The sequence below is a fragment of the Labrus bergylta genome, chromosome 2, assembly GCF_963930695.1.
Source record: "Labrus bergylta chromosome 2, fLabBer1.1, whole genome shotgun sequence".
In the NCBI taxonomy this organism is placed as follows: Eukaryota; Metazoa; Chordata; class Actinopteri; order Labriformes; family Labridae; genus Labrus; species Labrus bergylta.
This window is the reverse complement of record NC_089196.1, coordinates 17,523,441-17,545,590: the sequence shown is the minus strand read 5'-3', so window position 1 is coordinate 17,545,590 and position 22,150 is coordinate 17,523,441. Positions and strand designations below refer to the sequence as shown.

Genomic DNA, 22,150 nt, shown 5'->3' with positions numbered 1-22,150 from the left:
AACCCTTGTGTATTTGTTTCATTTGTATAGTGCTTTAGAGCAAGGAGGCAATGTAACTCAGGTCATTATCAGAGCAAAGCAAGGGGACAACAGCACCACAGAGAGCAGCTGCTGCAGCAGCAGCAGCAGCACCAGCAGCAGCCATGAAGACAATCCTTACCAGAAAATCAACACAGTGAGTTATCACTGTGTTGTATCTCCAAAGAAAAACGTCTTATAGAGGAGATTTCAATCAGTGTTAGGGTGCACAAAGTGTCTCACTGTTGCGTTGAAAATCAATGTCAACATTTTATTCTTAGTTACTTTATTCTCATTCTGCTTTGTTTTTTGTTTTTTTTTATCTTGACCACAATCCTTTACTTTTTTTACTGCAGGTTTTCTTTCTAACCCCAAACCTTAATTTTCTCAGGTTGAACAATTCCTTTCTTTGCCCAATCTTTACTGAACTCCTGAAAATACAATTTGGTTGTTGCTTTTTAATTGAAAAAGGAGAGCCAGACAATTAGTCGATTAACCTCTAAGACAATCAATCAAAAATACATTTGCAACTATTCCAGTATTTTTTTTCTTTTTCAAAATGTCGATTTCTGCATCCAGCTTCACAAATGACAATGTGCTGCTTTTCCCAATTAAATGTAATCATCTTTTGGTTAGTGAGGCACTTCATGAGTTCCATATGACCGTCCCCCTGTTCATGGAATCGATTATTTGATAGTCCTCAAGAAGAGGACCATACAGGACACATAGACATATCTGAAGGTGGAGGAGCAGTTTTTGGTCCTATCCTGGTCCTACCTTTTTGCTCTACTGGCTCTTTTGTTATTGTGTTGTGCATTTGTGGGTCATCCTTCTCACATGTCACAATTACTACCCTTTGATTTACTTTGAAATAAAGAAAATGATCTTAAGACACTGCCTTGGTCACTGCTAGATAATGTCTTCCTGAAGATGAGGCGCATGATATGAGATGCTCTAATTGGTCATTTAGGACAACAAAATGCAATGCAGCTAAATTATAATCCATTACATTTCACATCTTTTTTGTTTCCAATGTGGCACCATCACTTTTTCATGCAAAAGAGATTCGCAGAATCATGAGTAATGGAAAGCAGCTCCTCAGATAAACAAACAACAAAGAGGAAAAATTAGAGGCTCTTAAAGAACACAAAATTACAAATCAAGTAATATCTATAGTCAAATATCTGTGACGTAAGTAAATCTGCAAAACTAATTTTCACATAATGAGTACAAAGATAAGGTAAGTAAGGTCTTACTAGTAAGGACAAAAAGGGAAAGTCATTATGTTCATAAAGTAATCAGGGTTCATTAAAAAACCTTGTGCTCTTTGTCCTTTTATACTGAATAAGAGAATTCTTCTCGGTTGGATGGTGGATGGTGCTTTTTTTAATAAATGGAGCTGCAGATTGTGTGGTGCAGGTTGTTTCTGAGACACAGGCAGAGTGCCGAGGATGCTGAGGAAGATAAAAAAAACAGAAACAGAGCTGCTTTCAAGACAGCATGAATCATTATAAGTGAACCATCCGGAAAACACTTCTACTACACTATATTTGTAGCTGCTGGTAAAGTTAGACTAACTAAGCTTGTTCTTATGGACCACATATAGTCGACTTTGTGAGTTTGTGTGAGCATCTCAACACTCTCTGCATATTAAAAGAGCACTCGTTTGGAAACGTAAAGTCCTCAAGTTGACTCCACTTTGTTCCTCTTATCTCTGCATTTGAGTTGTTGTAAGCTGAGTCATTGTAAACACAAAGCAAACCAGGAGCAACATGCAGTCTGCTGAAGGGTCTCGATATGACCCTTCAGTGGAAAACATTCAGAAGGTTTTCAGGGTATGGCTGAAAAATCTTTCTCTTTTCTTTCTTTCCAAAACAAAAAGAACGATGCACGGCTGTTAAAAGGGTTTAAATAGATAAAAAGGATGATTCGGAGTTGTAGGCTTACATTTTGTGATCAAGGATCAGGTTAAAAAATAAATAAAAGTGGGTATGGGATCAACCTGATCCAGACGCAGACTTTTAAGGATTACCACATCTGGATTGCCAGTGCTCTAGACTATGAGGGATATTAAACTACGTTCTTTGTCATATAATGTATAATAATACAACTCAACCCTCAGTGGTGTCTAAATGAAAGATCATATAAGTAGCACATTTATCAAATTCCTCATGAAAATCTGATGTTGAATTATTACTAGCTATGTGACTCTTTCCATATAAAAAATTTGATCTTATGTCTAGCTTCATATTGAACATCTTCCCTGTGAGGTTGCCAAGATACATCACATCTAATGTACGTGGTAAATCATGCAGGAACATTGTTTTCAATTCTACTCACATATCAAATCATTAGGGTTTAGGCTTAACTAAAAATAAAGAAATAATCTCCCCACAGTCTCCATCATCTGTCTTAGACATTTGGTTGATGTTTAATGAGTCTTACTAAAACACATTTGTTATTCAAAGTTGTAATTTAAATATCCTGTGATCTTGGCATCATAAGATGTGTTCCTAAAGATATTAAAACAATTAGTTTCAAAAGATGAATCCATAAATCAATCTACAACCATTTTTCGTTCGAACATTTATTAAGTGTTTTATCAAGAAGCTTGTAGAATTTTAATTTATTCATAACTTTCTTATCGTAGTTAATCTTTTAATCAAAAAATATACCAGCTTCTATTCTGTAATTAAATTAATCAAGATAAATTGAATGATTCTTTTTGGTTTTATTTCCTAACCCTGAAGGTATTGTCTCGATCAAGATATTTATTTACCTAAATCTGCTTTTAAAGAAATGACATCATATTCACATCAACTCCTTCCAGGTGGAGACCAGTATGAACCAGTTGTCTGTGCATGGCTATGTGAAACCTACACAGTACACTGCTCTCAGCCTGTTCAGGTTGTATCTGTGTGTTTCAGGTCTTGTTGATAACTTACCTGTTTGAAAAAGCAGAGTGAGCATGATGGGACCACTTTTCAATCTCCTCCCCTGTAATGTGGATTCCTCCAGTTTACCTCTGTTTGCTGTTCAAAGAAAAAAAGAAAACTTTGTTGTTTCCTTTTTGAGCAGAAAGTCAGAACAAATTTCTGCATGTGGCCCTTTGTGTGAATTCTGCTGTTACATCCATTAAATTAACTTATACCAGCATGCCTTTCTTTCCTTTTGGCATTTCAACTTTTCACTTTCTGGTGTTGAAAATGTATCATGAGAGATTATGCCTCACTCACACTGTCTCTGACTTCTTTATCTTGAAGTTAAGAGGGAAGCTGGTGCGCGCGCCCCAGGCTCCAAGCGGATGGGTCTCTCTCTCTCTCTCTCTCTCTCTCTCTCTCTCTTGATTTTTTGATTGATTGGTTTGTTGGTTGATGGATTGGCCGATGGACTGGTTGACTGACTGATTGAGTGATTGACTTTGTTATGTCTCGTCACATGAACCATTGTGTGGTTTGGGCCAATGTGAACAATAAAACGTTGATTTATCTAAAGATACTGTGAGGAATAATTAGCTGATTATGAAACAGACTGAAATGTATATTGATTCGGCATAATAAATGATTATTTCTCTATTGTTATTGAAGCCATTTGTCAGCAGTAATCATGCCAGCATTACATTTCTTAGTATGCTTAAGAACCATGCCAGTGCATAAAGGACAAATTTATCTTCCAGTTCCCCACCTTTTCTACACAATCACGAAGACAGAGAGAAAGCCAGCTTACTGAAGTTACCTTTATACAACACCAAAACTCAGATTGACCACAAGTAGCCAGACAACTGGCCTTAAAAAAACTGTCAGCCTGAATGTTGGGACCAATGTACCTCAAGAGTCTCTAATGGTTAAATATATTTTTTAAAACTATTGCATAGGAACATGAATTAAAAGTTGCCCTTTTTAGCTCATCGACTGAAATAAAGCAAAAGTCACCTGGAGAAGCCGAGGTAGCACATACTGAGGATGTTTTGCGTGTGGGGTAAATATCGGAGTCTTCTGGGCTTGATGCTGATGGAGATATCTGCGATCTTAGATTACTCTGGGACTTCATCATGAACTAGCTGGCTATTGTCTTCTGCAAAGTTGCCTTTTATTTCGAAAAGCTTGAAAGTTTTTAAATTGCTTCCTCATTGTTTGCTCATTTCTGTAACGCTCCATTTCCCAACATACACAATGAACTTATTCAACAAAGCTAACATCACAGCTCAGCACCAGAAATGTTTTGATACAGCCTAATAACCCTTGACTGTTACCGTTACTAGTGACGTCACACCAATCATATGCTTTGCTGAAGAAGAGGAAAGACTTTTTTAAAAATGTAACACTGAGTTGGGGCGCTGGTGGCCCATGTATGGAGGCTATAGTCTTCCAAGCGGGCAGCCCAGGTTCAAATCCCGCCTGTGGCTCCTTTCCCGCATGTCATTCCCCTCTCTCTCTCCCCGATTTCCAACACTATCCCCTGTCCTATCTCTCCATTAAAGGCACAAAAAGCCCCCAAAAAAAGAATCTTTAAAAATGAACACAGAGTGCGTACTTCATTACAGTACTCAAGTATTTTCTGGGAATATCTGTACTGTACCCGACTGTATCCTGTCTACATCTACGTTTACTCTGCTAAAATATCAGATACATTTCCCCTAAGAATATTTGTTTCTCTAAATTATATCAGGAGAAATGTATTGGTCTACTTGTTATTTGTATCAACAATGTTGTGTAAGCATTGTGTACGATTGTTTGTTATGGACTTTCATTCTGAAGTGTTTCAGAATGGCTGTGAATTCATAGTAATACTTCTCTTACTTAATGTTTTGTAGTCATTATTAATCACTAACATATTCATATTTGTGTGTTGAAAACACTTATCTGTCCACATAGACATCCCATGATACCTTGTGTTAAGTCTGTTGTTCCTGACAATCCACTAAATGTGGATGTTAAAATATAAACTACAAACCGGAGGCTCTTTCACAGATGTTTTTCATCGATTATTTTTTACCAGGCACAACCTGAATGAACAAATACAACAGCAGAAATGTAATAAATAACACATTCTTCTTTCAGCTTTGAATTGATTGACTTACTTACTGACTTTTATCAATGTTCTCTACACTTGAAACTTTTATTGTTTTGTTCTTGCCATTTTGATTTCCGAGCTTTAAAAGATTTTCTGCTTTGAGAATTACCTCCCCAGCGTAATTCTTACTCTTGAAGAGAAGCAGTTTTTGTTGAACTTCTTTTGTCTCAGGGTCTCTTTATCAGTAAACTTTGAAAGAAAATCTCCTTGAATCTCCTATCCTTGAACTCCAGAAATATCATTAAAAAAATAAAATCATTTCTTATTGCAATCGCAAAAAAACAATACTTTGACATTTGGGCATTCAGGTTCGAACAAGTGGACAGCCTGTGAAATCCTGGAGGGACTAAAAGAACATACTGCATTAACAAAGCAGAATTCACGGCGGAGCTGTAGTATTGGATGCCTGCAGACAGAATGTCAGTCTCTGCTGTGCTGAAGCTGCCGACTTTGAGGCCCCTGTGACTTTCTCTTTCATGACTTTTTCCTCATCATTGTGTAAGAAAGGGAACTTCAAGCCCAGAGCTTGAAACACAAAGTACCGTAGTCAAACTAGATGACAGCTTCATTACAGTGCTGAACATATAAGTTAGAACTCACAGAAGCAACCTTTAAGCAGTACTGAGAGGAAAACAAAAGCACCACGTGACAGTTTGCTCTCTTATAGGTCTGTGCTCTCGCTGCTCCCACAGCTATGATGTCACATGACGTCAGAAAATAAACAGTCTGTTTTACAGATCACTGCTGCAGCTCAGTGATTATTCACACTCTGTTTCCTCACACAACAGCTTTATTACACGCTCATATGAAGAGTGTATCCTATCAGAGGGGATACTTTCTGTTGCATTGTGTTGTGTTCTTCTATTTTATTTTCAGCCGTCCAGTCGTTATTGTAACCTCAACCTAAACCTAAACTAACCCCATCCCCAAGTCAACAGCTTTGTGTAGTCAGGCAAAAGACACACATATGCTCACTCTTCGCACACACACACCATGTCTCTGTGTGCAGCACTTGTAAGTCCTCTAGTGGAAGTAAACAGTGTGGGATGTGATTTTGTATTCAGGTAATTATTTTGGCATGAAATCTAGCTTTTGAAGCAATTTAGAAATTTTCTGATCTGTGTTTATTTGCTAATTAACTGTGGTGTGTCTGATCGGAGCTGGGGTGAAATAACATGAACAAATCTACCACTTATTTAATTTATCTGTTTTGTTTGTCTGATCAGTTTTACTTCTTACATCAGTGGGATTTGGGATATTTACTCCAGTTTGACTAGATTGTACTTATTTTAGAACATAGTTACAGTGACATTGTATAAACTCTCAATAGAAAATAATAACAGAAATTGCAATAATACACCCAACATGATGCAGACACCTCAAAATAGAGGGAAACGAATCATGTGAATCCAATAGTTAAAAAAGAAAAACATTTGCATTGAAAAGAGGGACATAACACAAACATGTACACGAAAGGTTTATTTAAAGGTATAGAGAGCCTGAAGGTGTGCAGGTTGTAATGCAGCTCAACAGACACTAGAGGGAGCTGCTACCTCAGTTATATTTCCAGAGCAGCTCAGTTCAGTTAGTGAGGTAGCATAAGCAAAAAAAGAAAACATTTAAATTTGTAGAATAAGATTTGTGCTTTAGGCGTAAACTTCATGTATTTATAATATGTTCTAGTTAAAATCAATAATTTGTAAGTAATTTAAGTAATTTACATACATTCTCTAAATTATTTAATCTACTCCTACAGATAGGAAGGCAGATTTGTTTTTTCAAAATCAACCAACTAAAATAAAAATTCATTTTTCTTTAACAGTCATGTTTTCCCCCCGGTTCTCCCCTTTGTCTAAATAAGTTATTCATATTAATTGTTGTTTCTTTTTGAAGTTCTTAGTAGAATTTATTGAAATTCTACGAAAATGTTCACTATTTTAGTTCATTTTAGTGTTTTTTTAGTATTTTGTAAATCCAGCAGTTTAAAAAGAAAACTTTCAGCTGACAGTAAATGGAGAAATAAAAAAAAAAACAAATCTTCATATTTAGATGCTCAGGTCACAAACACGAAGATGAAAAAATTGATAGAGTATTAAAGAAGAAATTAAAGATCAAATTACATGTTATTATGATCTCTTAATGAAAAATCTGTTGAACTGCTTTTGCTCACGTTACAACTCCATTCTCTTTCTCACCAAACTGATTGAATCTGTTTCATAACCTGACATCAATGATTATGTGATGGGCTTAAATAATTTGTCATAAAACACCATCATTTGAAAGTTTTTGCTTGTAACTGTTTATCTTTATTCCCAGCTCTTATAGTTTCCTATTTGCTGACATTATGTGTAAGTGGTATTGTCATGATGAAGCACTATGAGATGCTAGTCTTAATTACATTATGGTTTCAGCTCTCAGTCCCTAAATGTTCACTAAATAGTGTAGAGCCCATGTTAGAATTTTCTAAAGATAAACATGAGAATAAACAGCTTCTTTTGTCAAATAAACAGATTTAAAATGTGATTAAAATCTCACAATCGTCGATACCGAGCAAAGATTTTAAATACACATTTTATAAATGTTTTCTTACTCCAAATAAAAACACACATACGTCGTTGCTTGATCATTGTGTTTATTTTCAATATACATTTCATTTGAAAAATATAAATTCTAAAATAAACCATTTCACCTGTTCTAAGAGTCACAAAAAGAAAAATAATATTGAAATCAGTATTCTGTTCTCTAAAATTAACAAGTGTTTTCATTAATATTGTAGATTCTTTTTTTTTTTTTTCACGTTTACAGAGTGACACAACTTAAACTGAACAATTTCCCACATGAAATCTCTGGGACCTTAAGTCACACTTTTCTCCACTCTCTGCTTTTCGACTGATATGGAGTATAAATCAGTTCTTTCATTGATAATCTGAAACGAACTGAACAAAACAATAACACAATGAACGTGATGATACAAAAAGAGCATTTCGGTTTGAGCTGACGTTCCTTTACCCTTTATTTACATGATTTTCAGAGGAGGAGGAAGGTGGCTCATTGATCAAACATTTGATTTCTATAGTGGTGATGAAGACAGACAGGATTCCAGCTTCAAATGAAATCTGCGACGACACATTTACACTAAAACAAAAAAACAAGCAAGAAAGTGCTTCAGTGTGCCTTTACAGATCAAATGGGGGGTAAATGAAGTGATGAACATCAACTCTGGCTCATATGTAGGAAATACTGGCCAATAGGTGTCAAGCCGTCACATCTGAGAGGCCTTTTTGAATGATAAACAGAGTTTTTTACAACATTTGCCTTTGCGTCCTAAAGACAACAGTGGATGTTATTTTTAGGCTGATTTTTACAAGTCTAGAAAGAAACACACTCACATGTCACATGTACACTGAGAGTTAATGAAAAAGATGGAAAAGAAAAAGATGGTACACAAAATGTATTGCCCATATAAGTATCCGATATCGAAAGTATTCCCAGAAAAGAGGATCTCCCAAATATGAAAGTCCTCCTTTCATTTATTTTACGAGTATATTTCTCAATTTTCTCGACACTTGTAGCACCCAAACAGTAAAATACTTAATTTGAATCGTATATTAGATGGAAATGTTTAATTATTTTACTGCATGCCAGTTGTCTGGCTGCTTCACTTATTTTTACAGATTTTGGTTATAAATACACATAATTTTTTTTATACTTCATTCCCACGATAAAGCTCAGTGTGCTATATCTTTAAAATCAAGGCCCACATTTACAATTAACATTTAAGTGTTTTACACATGAATGTAGTTTATATGTCCTTTTAAAATGGTTCATCACTTATTGTTACTTTGTGAATATGAATGCTAATTCTTTTGTTCTTTAACTTCATGAGGAGTTTCATACAGGACGTTATTGTAAAAGCAGTATTTCTGGTTCTTTGGCCAGATTTTTCTGGTTCAAAAATCCCGTGATCAGTTGATGCTTTCATGAAACCTGGTTGGATTTTTGTTATCCATTAAACTATGTAAAAATACAAAGTTCATGTTTTTAAAACCTTCAGGGTGTAATTTAACAAGACAGTAAGACTTAAAACAAACATAATGATGCACTGAAAAACCCACATTGAAAATGAAAAGTGGAGGATGAAGTATTTTGGATCATTTAGCTATAGCATTAATGATGTATAGTAACCAACAACATGGAGCCAGTTTAAGACACTTTGTTAACTACTGGATAAAAAGTTTGTCACGCATCTTATCATCTGTTTTTCTATTTTCAAAGTGTAAAGAAGAAGTGGAGACAAAAGTACAGTGTTTCCCTCATATCTGCATTACAACAACAGAGGTTTAAGTATCAGAATGGGAAACTTGAAGTAAAAAGCAAATCTGTAATTGTTATCATCATGTGTATTAGCATCTGTGCATTTTAGCACACTTTTCCCCCATAACCAGTTACGTTGCTCTAAAAACAAGGCTCGCGTCTCAGCCTGTATGGAGAGGAAAAATGCTAGTAGTGACCAAGAACTCAGAGTATAAAAAAAGTCATGTAAGTTTCATAATAAAAAACCTCTGAGATTTCTGTTTAAACCTATTGTAACAGGTTATTTTAGAATCATTGAATCAGAAGCTGAGACTGAAGAAATGCCCCCTGCTGTGGACTGAAACTGTCTGACAACCTGGAGTTCACATGGGGTTGGGTTCCCTTCTTATTTTATAGCGTTACCATAAGAGTTTCAGTCTGGATCGATCTCTTATAAGCCACTTAGGTAAAGTAGTTTGTGCAGCAAAAAGCAAACATATGATATGCATTCCCTAGAGTTAAAGTTTGGCTGAAAATATCAGATGATTATGTATTGCTTTACTTTCTTCTACCCACAAAAAAAACAACATGAAAGACACAAGAAAAAGTTACGGACATACACAAATGATGTAATCTTAAAAAAAAAAAAAAGATAAAGTGATTTAATTTAAAGAAATAACAAAAGTTTGAAGAAGATGAAAGAAAAGTTCTGAAAATTAGAAAGAGAAAATTAAGCGAACAAAACTGCATCAAAAGTGATCATAAAAATATTTACCTTTTTCTGCACACACAAATATGCATCGTTAATTCACTGTTATTATATTCAAAGATCTAAGCACACCTTCCTTTAACCAGCTATAATAGAGTGAATCTCTTGAATCATTTCAACTCTACTATAGACGACAGAGAATATATGAAAACCCCATGCTGCGTCAAAAATTAACATGTTGCCTTTTTCATAATAAGCATTTATTCTAAAACAAAGAGGTAGAGCTATAAAAAACATATTTTTCCTGCTACAGGAAAATGTTATAAGAGTAATTCCATTTATATAAAAATTCCGATAGATGATATTTATATATATTGATATAAAAAAGAGTAGGGAGGATGTGGGTGGGTGGGGGGGGGGTCCGTGCGTGATCAGAGAGAGCTTCAGCATTTACTGTAGATCAGTGAAGTGTGAGAGGAGATGCATAGAAGAGTAGTAAGAAGTTATATTAACTGTGTTTGAGAGACATTAAAAACTGTTAACTCTGTGAGAAAAATACAATAGAGGACTGTGAGGAAGGGAATCTTTGAAATAGTTTAATTATTAGAGGATGGGGGGCGGGGGAGGCAGTTTAACTTGAATTGAAGGAGTTAAAAAAGAACATTTAAAAAAAAAAAAGGAAAAACATCCAAGTGGCCCTGCAGTTGCCGTGGGATACACCTGCTCAGCTGTGGTCCGGTGCTTTACAAAGACGTTTCTGATCCTCGGCTCTTCCAGTAGAATGAATTATCATCGTCTGGGTCCATGTCTATTCTAATCTGAGGCACAGACTTCAGCGGACTCATCTCAGGGCTGAAACAAAAAGAGAGGCATTATTTGGACATAGACTTGGATGTTGTGTAATCATAAATTCATTAAATAGCTCCACTTTAATGTCATAGTTTGACATTTGATATTAAGGAAGAACGTGTACAGTGTACTTAATAACATTTTTGTTTTTGCACTCTTGAGGCACAAATTCAACCATTTTGTTTGCCGGCTCGTGAGGTCATTTAAGCTCAAAGCAATTTGGCTTCAGTCTTAGCGGAGACAGGATTACTTTGTAATGTCATCACTGTGTTTCATGCCCCTTCAGATGTTACTGACTCTAATAGACATGTGATGAGACAACTGAAAGGTCCAGGAAACAACACCAAATCATACCGTTACTCTTTCATTTCACAACAAAATGTTCCATCTTGTTTGATTGATTTCTCGTCAAGAGGATGAGATTAAGGTTGTTCTTTTCTCAAAACAGACAATATAAGTCAGTTTTTGTCTAAGGGAAATGTCTGAATGTCTTAAATTCAGTGAGCGCTCAATGAATTTAGCATAGTTTGAAGAGCATTTTCCAATAGTTCACATTGATAGACTGCCTGTCTTTTGGTTCGTCAGCAGTAATTTGAACAAACGCCAACCCTTCCGCCTGATCTCACAGTTGGAAACCAATTAGAAAAAGAAATCCTTTAGTTTGTTATTTGGCATCACAGATGTGCCGCTCTTCACACATTGACCCAAACACTAATCCGCCTCCGTCTGCGCTGCCATGAGAGTCGTACAGCAGATAGGCTAAGGCTGAAACAAAATTTGACCCGTGCATACTAGCCGTCGATGGTGGAGGTCACGGGCGTGATTTGAGAAACATAATCTCTTCCTGAGCATCATAATCATCTTTCTAAATATATGCCTAAAAAAACAAGCTTGTTCTCCCTCTTTAAGACTGATTGTTTGCTCTAAAGCTTAAATCACTCACGCACTGTGCGTAAGTGTTATGCAACACAAGCTTGTCTTGATCTAGTCAGCAATTTATGTGGTAGTTAAACGTGCTACGTAGCGCTCATCTGAATGTATGTAAACAAGATTACATTCCTCAATGACAATGACATTTAGGGGTGTCCTTGGGATCTAAGATTTCATTTAAACAACCCTTATCTGAACAGGGAGCTTTGTTGTAACTTTGCCTCCAGTCTCCTACAAATGTATTTAAAAAGGCAAAAAAAAAAATCCCCCCAGTATTAAAAAAGCTAGGAAATAATGTGTGAATTTTAACACTGCACATGCAAGCCAGATTGGCTGATGAAGGCTAATGATGATCATGTACGGGAAAATAATCTTAATGTAGCCGTACTTCATCATCGAGATCACTGGTCTCGTCATTTAAACAGACGGCCCAGGTACATTACTTTTGATTTGAATATAACACTCCATAATTAACTCTTCAAATGAAGAAAATGAACCCATCTGATACAAAAGTAATTCACTTCAAAACTTTTCTTATTCATTGACTTCTTCCTCCATCTCCTCATCACCTGGCTGGTTTTGCAGTTTTTATACTCTCTGTAACTCTCCCTCAAATTTTAATGATTGTTTTTGTCTTTTCTTAAATTATTATTTTTTTGCCCAGCTTTTGGCAAAAGCAGTTTTAAAGATATTTACCATAAGAGGTAAATGTGACAAGACCCAAGCTTCAATTGTGTCCCAGTCAAATCAAAGTGTAGAGAGGCTGTTTGAAGCGGCTTCCTTTTTACTATGACACATAGGCAAGTGGGCGCTTCAGAAATGTTGTGTTACTATTTGTTATTTTTAAGGGCGGTATCTTAACTGGCCCAATCAGGCCACTGGAACATGCAGCTTGCCCCAGAGTCTTTCACTTTTGTATCCGGGCCAGCAGACCAGTTCTTATGTTGAGCTCAGGTTTGCTAATAGAGCCCACAGAGAATTCCATTTTTTTTTTTTTAAGTTTCAGGTGCTTGTTTTTAAAAAGTTTTGGGTGCTTGTTTTGCTCTCCAGTGTACACATTTACTGTTTGGGTTCACTCTCACTGCTCACTGATGGTGTCTTACTGTGCACTATACCTGCTCAACAGCAGACATACAACAAAAGTGACAGTGGTTAGAGAATTAAGCAACTAAAGAGACTTTTTTTTGTCAGATGATGGAGACCAAAAACAACAATAAAGTGAAAATTGGATAACAATCATAGGACCAGAAACAAGATGTGGAAAAATCACAATATTACTTTTACTAATTCTTCCTCTTCTTGCAAAGTGACTACTGTAGGTTTAAATTCCTAAGAGTGAAGCAAGATCAAAGAAAGGAGAAATCAAAGATAGGGCACATCTGCTAGCCTTGGAAAAACTACGGGTTGACTATACTTTAGATAAGATAATTAGCCAGGATGACCTTTAAAGTTCAGACTAGCATCAAATTATTCCTTGTTAGCTCATCATCTGACCTTTAGCGACCTTTGCTGCCAGAGTCATAAATGAATTCAAAAAGAAAATCAGTTCCAATTATTTTTAAGCCTTGTACCATTTTGACTATTGAATTTAGCCTGTTGAATGCCAAGAGTCTTTGGTTCTGAAGTCTAACACAAGCACACTCACACCTCACCTGGACAAGCAGTTAGCTTGGTAGTAGCGCAGCTGCTCAGCACGATGTGTGTCGTTCAAGGAATGAAGGGGACTTCTCTCCTGTGAAAGAAGAACACACAAACAGCCATGAGTGTGCATGAAGGAAGCGCTAAAATGTGTTAGATTCTTTAAAGTTTAAAATCAATTAGACTAGCAGCTAAATGTTACTGACAAACACTTTCGACCAGAGAGGAGGAGAAACCAGCCCATGAGATTAGATGCTACATGGGTTTGGATGAATGGATGGACAACCTGCCGATCATTTCAGAGCATCTAGAGATCATGTATTTCATGTCAGCTCACCACTTAAATTTAACACAAAATTAAAAGACATCAAAGAAGTTTATAAACCAAAGAAAAAAGTTTTTTCCTGAGCAGTTATTAATTCATGTATGTCTTTCAAATTACTGTTTGAGTTTGAGTGTCCCATGCTAGGGGAGACTGGAAACAATACTTATTTTGTCAGGGACGTACAGATAGCATGTTTTCTTATCGCACCACATCGTAATCCAAAGCGAAAGGAGAAAAGGCAAGTTAATTTCATGCAGGTTTTGTAAACCTAAGAAATAGAGAGGCAAAGCATAATAGAGAAGTTAACACCATGCAGTGAGTGAAAGAAAAACAGGCGACGGCTGTTAGAAACAGAAGAATTCATCAGAGAGGCTGGATGACGAAGCAGAGCAGGACTCAGGCAGGTTCGACTAGATGAAGTATTTTTCCTCGTGCGGCCGGAGGTTTACTCACTGTCAGAGGCCTTATCACCTAAAAAGGGCTCCTGCTCCATCATGTCCATGGGGATTTTAATGCTGGGAACATTTTCATTGTAAGGATAGTCAGACTGTTGAGAGAGAAACACACATCCTAAGACAGCACCTCTGTACCCTCTGTAGGTTGTAGCTCACTTAGCATCAGTGAACACACTTCTGCATTCACATCACTAAACATGAGATCACCTTTGTTGTCATCAGCAGTGAAATGTCCCTTCATTTAAAGGAAACATCCAGTTAATAACATATCCACTTGGTAATTCTTGATTTGCGTGTTGTTTCATTTTGGTAATGGTTTCATGTTTTATTAAGAGCAATATAGTCTGCAGGGATCAGGTTGATTGATAAATGTAGGACTTTCAACTGGCAGGATTTTTTATCAGGATTTGTTTAAACTGAAACCTAAGGTTGAGTCTTTGTTTTAGCCCAAGCCACAATCTGGTTTATAAACTCATCTGCAACTATTTTACAACACTTTGATCAGTTTAAACTGTGGAACTTTCTGAATAATAACTGTTAACGTTTAAAGAGGACATATTATACCCCTTCTCCACCTTTTCAAACAGTCACCTGTGGTCTAAATGAAACATCTGTGCTGTGCTTTGGTCAAAATATAACATGGATCAAGCACCAGAGGAGGTTTGTGACACTGTATAAACCAGCTCTCTCAGAACGCTCCGTTTTGGTGTGTATGTCTCTTTAAATGCAATGAGCTTTCCCGGTAGATATCACTCCTCTGTAGTGAGAATAAAAATGGCGCACCTGCGCGACAGTTTTGTTCTAGACTAGGGGTAGAGTCCATGGGTGGAGATATCAAGGGAAGGGAGGGTTTTTTTTATTTTTTTTACCAGAATCCCACTTGTGATGTCACAACGAGTGCAAATTTTAAACGGAGCATTTTTCTCTGTGTTGTAAGACTTATGCAGACCACAAACAAAGGACAGGATGGGTTTATTTCCCATTTTATGGGTCGATAGACACGACACTCAGGTTACCCAAAAATGTGTACAAAACACATTTTTCATAATATGTCCCCTTTATAGACATAGCAAACCTTTTGAACTTGTGGTTTACATTGTTAACATGTTGCTGGTGCTGTGAGTAATAGCACGTGTCCAAACGTTTGGACTGGCTTTGAAACATATCCATATGAAAAATTATTTAAAAAAAAATATTTTAAAAAAAGTCCTGATTTGTCCTGATCAGAGGACCTGGCTATAACTACACTTCACCCTAAATTAAAAGCAGATATAACACCATCACTTTGCACAGAAGCTGATATTCACTCAAGAATTGAAGAGGGACAACTTGACTCATTGATTTTGTGTATAATCAATCTGACATTTAAAGCATAAACATCTGACAACATGCTTATGCAACAAAATGATAGCACTTCCTGTTCAAAATAAATAAATCATGTTGCTTCTTCTGAAAATCAGTCAAATAATTGTGTCGACTCCCAGTGACCAAAACCTAAATGGGTGGCCTGTCCATCATTTCCACCCAGGAGACATCAATTGATGTTGCTGATGCTGTGACTAATAGCTTCAATTGAAAGTAAAATGAATTTTGATAAAAATATAAGGTAGGGAAGAAAAACTGATGTTAGCAGCTGGACCAATGGGGGAAGTTCTGTAACGTAAAGTCATCTAGGAGCATTATAGAAGCAACAAGCTTTTGCATTATTTCCTGAGATATGTGGGCGTAAAAAATGTCAACAAAAAACTCCTTACGTCTTCAGCGTCGCTGTCTATGCTGCCTCTTTTTTTCTTCTTCTTCTTCTCGTCCTCCTTCTTCTTCTTGTCTTTCTCTGGGATGACATCATCCAGGAAGCTGAGGTCATGCTGGGAGAACATGTAGTCCATCGCTTTCCTGACAGCTACTAGAGCCAGGATCTAAAAGTAGAGGTGAATTCATTTGTTGGACATTGTGATAAAAGAGCACGATTACCAATCGGCTCACATTGAACATTTAGTTAAGCAAAAACATTTTCATGTCACTGCTTAAACCGTTAAGGAATATTAAATATGAACTTTCTGTTCAAGGAAAGTTGTACCGCCAATAATAAATACACTAAATAAACTTATATATTCAGATTAGGTCACTGGTTACCTTTTAAATTGATGAAATAAACATGTCTTTAGACTAGAAGTGAAAATTAAAGAATAAAGTACAGGGATATAATTTAACAAACTTAAAACAAAGCATAATTAAAAACATTTACAGGTCAAAGAAATCTCATAACATACTTTTATGTGCCAGATTATCAACCCTGAGCAGTAGTTATTTAAAAACACTAAAACAGTCGTCACTTTCTTCACTGGCATACACAATTGTCTCGGTACAAATGATAAGCTTCATGAAAATGTCACAGTGGTTTTGTATCGACATAATTCAATCTGATCAGGTCAAGATGGCTGGAGTAAGTTGCTTTTATCTTTGAGAGCTTTAAGTCATCTGTCCTAACTTCCTTCTCTCATCCTTTGGAGTATAAAGTTAATAGTTGTTTTGGTTGCCTGATTGGTAATTCTCAGCTTCAGGACTAACTTAAATTGGCGTGGTGTTGCTCTAAAGAGCCTCTTACCATGACGGGGAATACAATAGCAGCCACAGTGGACTTGAGGATCCAGAGCAGAGCCAAGCAGAGAATCTGGATGAAGGTGAAGAGGTGGACCTTCCTGAGGGGGACGTGTCGCAGGTAAATCAGGTCCGGCTGATGCTTGGCTGGCATCAGAAGCAGCTTGAGACGATCCATAAACTACGCACACCAAGACGTTCAGAATTAGAAAAAATAATCAATGTTAATAGTTTAAGTTAACAATCAAAATGTATTGTAAATGCAGTATTTACCTGCACTCCATTGAGTGAAGCGACTCCCATATAAAGAAAGACTCCATACAGCACAGGCATGGGGATAAACTAGGTAACACATGGAAAGAAAAACATAGCTTCTGTAAGATACTGTAGCTTTCACAGAGCAATAGAAGAAAAGAGAAAACCTTTAAAAATGCTCTACGCAGCCATTCCCGCTCAGTGTTAAAGTTAAAAGTGCTTCAAGCAGAAATATTAATAGTTAGTTTGGTGCTCAGTTATCATGTTAATTCCACCTCTCAATATCATGTGCAAAATTTGGTCAGTAAATAATATGATTCAATTCCATGAGGACCACCTTTGTATTAAAAAAATGCGTTCCCTCTTGATCATGAATAAAATTGTTCCTTGTTTGTCTGTTTGGCATATGCACAATAGACATTTTCTTTGTTTACCTCCCACTCAACACAATCTCTCAGAGACGTGAAAAATCTGTGATAATTTACATTTTACTCTGTCTCACTGGAAGTTATTCCAAGCTAAGATGTTGCACTATACTGACCTCTGACGTCCTTACACATGGCCTGCAGGATAGCAGCCAACCAAACAGGTTTGTGAACTTACTGTTAAAGACATAACAGCTAGTTTCCCCCTTTTTTAGACAGATGGTCAAAAAAATTGCACAGCATAAACCTAATGATGTATTTTGATTTATTTCAAAGGTTCCAGTGTTTCCCTTAAATACCTCCTATATTTCAATTGTCTTGTAAAGATTAAACTAGAAGGCTAAGGAACAAACTACAGAAACAAATAAAAAGACAATATCTGAATTACCTTTAAAATTGGAGACATAAACACAGATAGTCCTGTCAGGATGAACACAACCACACCAGTAAGCCTCTGTTCCCTGCAAAATAAGAATAATAAGAGGTTCAAAAAACTGTTTTCTGTAATTGTATGGTTTGGACATTTTCAGTCTCTGTTACCAAAAATAACCAAGTCCCCAAAAGTCTAAAACATTTTGTTGACAACATTGATATAATTTTTTCCCAAAGGACATTCGGTTAAAACAAAGCAAAAACAAGCCCAACATTTGGATACAACACTTCACAGTCAGTGCAGATGTTTCACTGGCATGCAAGACAAGAGTTTGTTTGTTCAGCTTACAGCTGACCCATCAGGAGCTGAAGACGGACATCACCAAAAACACTTGTTAGACAAACAGAAACAACTCCACCTCCAGGACAAAACCTAGAACATGTTCACATGTTAACATTTCATAATACTGTTTGTTGTTTATTAACACAGCAACAAAGACCATTTTAAAGTTAAAGCTTAAAGTTCTCATATTATATTCCTTTTCAACAAGTTTTAATACTGTAAGTCTCAGAGCTTCCCAAAACATACCTGTAAAGTTTCTTGTTAAAAATCCACTCTGCTCCTGTATTTTATCATGACTATAAACCCCTCTATTTCAGCCCTGCTCACAACAGGCTGTTTCTGTGTCTGTAGCTTTAAATGCAAATGAGCTGTGTCTTACCACGCCCTTCTGGCAGGGCTTGAGTGGCTAGTAGTTCTGCAAAATTCAGACAATACCAGAGAGAAATGTTACACTTCTTTGATCAAGTGGAGATGATGTAAACTCCTCAACTTCCCTGTGAAGTAAATCTGCAGTTTTAAACACCAGAGGCAGAAATAAACAAATCCGGGTCAACAATCCGATTGTTATCTACTGTGTAAATGTTTTTCAAGTTTAGCGTAACTCACAATCCAAATCATCTTATAACAGTTTAGGTCATTACATGTAACAGAGAGTTGGTTTTCATTGCAGAGTTTATGTTTGTGTTAGTTAACAGGACACCTCAAAACTATGTCAGCAAGTTGTGTATGGATTTGTGGAAATTCTGCCTGTGGGCTGAAGAGGAATTGAATCATTTTTGTATCAGAAATTAGGACGTGCATTTTTCTTCTCTAGCCAGAAAGACTAATTTCTGTAAAAAAAAGTTTACACCAAACCTCCTTCAACTTTTATGCCACACTTCATCAAACAGTATGGAAAAGTACCAAAAAGACTCCATTGGTGTTTTTCTTTGCCATATTATTCTGCTTTCCAGTGGTATTGGTTGCCAATTTGAAAGCCCAACCCTATTAAGTTAAGAGTTAGTACGAAGAACATCGCTGTGCCATTCTATACATTTGTTGGCACGTCAACTCCAGATGCTGCAAAAAAGATGCGGTTCATTACATTTAACTGGAATTAGTTCACACAAATCCCTCACATTTTGTCATTGTAAATAACTGTAATAATCTCAAAAATGTAATTATCCTAATTTATATATCAAATGAACTCCTCTTATTGGAAAAAGTAAATTTTAGATAAGCATAAAATGGAATGGCTTGTTTGTTTTGGAAAAAGGGGGTAGTTATTCAGTAGTTATTTAATGTCAATGAAAATCAGGGTCCCCCCTTAATGATCTCTATTATCCCCTGACATCACTTTGGAAATCCTTTATAACTTGTTGCTGACATCAGCATGATTATGTATGATAATGTTTATTCTGGTGTGGATGTAGTAAAGTTTTTTTTTTAACATGTTTCTGTTGACAATACTGTATAGTTAATCATATGCACTCTCTGAAACATTGTCAAGGTCTTACCTCACACCCAGGAACTTGGGCTGTTCTCCCGGAGCCGAGGTTTCAGTTTCCATCTTCAGACTGTCGATGTGAGCGATTGAGATAACTGTGGCAGCCACGTACCACGGCAGACCCAAGAAGGAGCAAACCACCAGCAGGACTGCCACCCAGAACAGATCCAAGTGGTAACCTGCCCCTTTCTGGTACAGACAAGAAACTCAAGGTCAAACACTGTTTACTATATGTGCACTGTCAGGCTGTGGCAGTTTTAAGAGCTTGGTTGCAGACCCAGGCAATGCCTAATACAATGCAAGAATCTCCAACATTCTCTTTTCATTGGCTTTTTTATGCCATTAAGTAGAGGACAGTGGATAGAGAAGAAACTGGGGTGAGAGAGTGAGGAATGAGGCAAAATGCTGAGGGTGGGAGTCAACCCTGGGCTGTCCGCTTCAATGGCTATATCCTTGTGCGTGATATAATGACTAGGCTTTCTGGCACCTTTCTGCTACTAATGATGTGTTGATTCTTGTCAAAGAGCTGATATCAGAAACATGATCTCTCAAGTTCAGCTGTAGCTCTCTGAGCATCTGATGTAGCTGCTTTTTGAACTGCGCTGTGTTCACTCACTGCCATGAAACATCTCTCACTCCCATGAGAAGAATGACAACAATATTTAACTACAGTGTGAAGGTAGACAGTGTTCAGTACAAGCTGTGGTTTGTAGTGGAGAAAATCCTCACTTCACGTAAATCAGGTGAGATACAAAGAGAGGGAGAGAAGAAGTCTTACTCTTATCATGTAATGAAAATGTTTTTTTTTGTCTGTAAAAATCTAAAAATAACTTATATAGATTGTACACAGATTAAAGCAATTTCAAAGTGATTTATTAACACTTCACTACACTACCTCACTAACAAGAAGAACATTAGCTCCAGTATACATCTAAAAAGAACAGTTACTTAGGCATGTTTAAGCCTTACATATTAGGGTTATACATTTCTACCTGTTTAAAAATAAATTGTTTATTAGTAAATGGTCTTTTACCTTCAGCTTGTGCTCCTTCCTGTTGACGATCACAGCAGTAATCTGTTGGTCCATGAAAACCAGGATGGTGACCAGCAGGGCAGGAAGCGCAGAGGCAATGTACACCCACCAGGGGTTTCCGCCGAAAGGGGGCACAAACCAGCCCCTGTGAGGACTTGTTGGCTGCACAGGAGAAAGACAGAAAAATTATTACAATGAATAACTGGCCTTTAGTGTCTTTGATATAGACTGTAAAATGACTGTTCTACAGTACTGTAAATACAAGGTAGGAATTTCAATATATATTTTTTGTATTATTAAACTATTATTTTATTAGGGAAGCAGGGAGGGCCTCACCTTGAATTCAGTTGGCACAATGAGTTTTGGAGTATCTACTCCTACAAGAATATCAACTCCACAGAAGATGAGGATGGCCAGAATGATGGCAAAGTCACTGATGAGTTTCCTGACCTGGTGGAAGTGAACAAAAAAAAAAAAACACCTCTCTGTTAACTGGCTGTTCCAACATTTGAACACCACATTCATTTTGATAACAGATGAACCTGTCAGAGTAGATCAGCTCTGTGTGGCCAACAGTGACTTACAGTGGTGGGGAAGAACGGGCTGCTCTTGAACTTCTTCAGACACATGGAGCAGGTGTAAGTGCCAAAGAACAAGATGAAGGACATGAGGGTGATGTCCGGGACAAAGTCACAGGACTTGCCCACCAGCTCCCCTTTGTACTTCAAGCAATCCGTCTTTGTGAGGGACGACCACGTAGCGTTCATTGGCTGCACAGAAACAATGAGAATCTGAGACAGCTATCGAGACAGATGAGTGTCACACAAAGCTCTGCAGATACAAGAGGGGGTTTTTGAGTGTAAGGATTTGAATGTAACAACTGTCTGCACCAAAGAGGCGGAACGAGCTGAGAGACAACTGCAGCAGACTGTTATAGCTTCAGAGTAGAGTCACAGATTGTCAGAGTAACCTCAAACTGAAAACATTGTGCTTATCGGATGATTCATTTTGCTTCTTTATAGATTGTAACTGAGGTCTTTTGAAGGTTGTCAGACCAGAGTTCTTCAGTTTGAACGCTGATTGAAGTAAATCTGTAATGTATATGCAGCACACTTAAGTATAATCGAGCCATGGTTCACACAACATGTAGTATATAGAGGAACTATCATATCATATAGAAATATTTTGCATTCCGTACAGCAATAAACACAAGACCAACTCACGAGATCAGTGTTGTTCCAGTACCAGACTGAAGTACCTTCCAAAGGATCGCCAATGATTGTTGAACTATTCTCTGCAAAGACAAGGCAAAACTTCCCTTCAGCACAGGTTTCTAATGATTTTGAGT

General features: G+C 36.9%; 1 protein-coding gene across 7 annotated transcripts in view; it reads right to left on the bottom strand.

Moving 5' to 3' along the window:
- Window positions 1-7,706: 7,706 nt before the first annotated feature.
- slc4a4a (solute carrier family 4 member 4a) overlaps window positions 7,707-22,150 on the bottom strand; it is a 58,213-nt gene continuing 43,769 nt past the window's right edge. For 4 of the 7 annotated variants that reach the window (XM_065966687.1, XM_065966697.1, XM_065966704.1 and 1 more), the window contains 11 exons: window positions 22,026-22,096; window positions 21,387-21,572; window positions 21,139-21,252; window positions 20,803-20,964; window positions 19,780-19,958; window positions 17,957-18,029; window positions 17,162-17,230; window positions 16,896-17,069; window positions 16,045-16,206; window positions 13,525-13,604; window positions 7,707-10,945 (listed from right to left, as the gene is read on the bottom strand). In XM_065966687.1, coding sequence (XP_065822759.1) covers window positions 10,837-10,945; window positions 13,525-13,604; window positions 16,045-16,206; window positions 16,896-17,069; window positions 17,162-17,230; window positions 17,957-18,029; window positions 19,780-19,958; window positions 20,803-20,964; window positions 21,139-21,252; window positions 21,387-21,572; window positions 22,026-22,096 — 1,379 coding nt within the window. In that variant the 3' untranslated portion in view covers window positions 7,707-10,836. Of the gene's footprint in view, window positions 10,946-13,524; window positions 13,605-14,288; window positions 14,383-16,044; window positions 16,207-16,895; window positions 17,070-17,161; window positions 17,231-17,956; window positions 18,030-19,779; window positions 19,959-20,802; window positions 20,965-21,138; window positions 21,253-21,386; window positions 21,573-22,025; window positions 22,097-22,150 lie in introns of all 7 variants that reach the window. The other 3 variants (XM_065966691.1, XM_065947658.1, XM_065947660.1) reach the window with 1 other exon arrangement.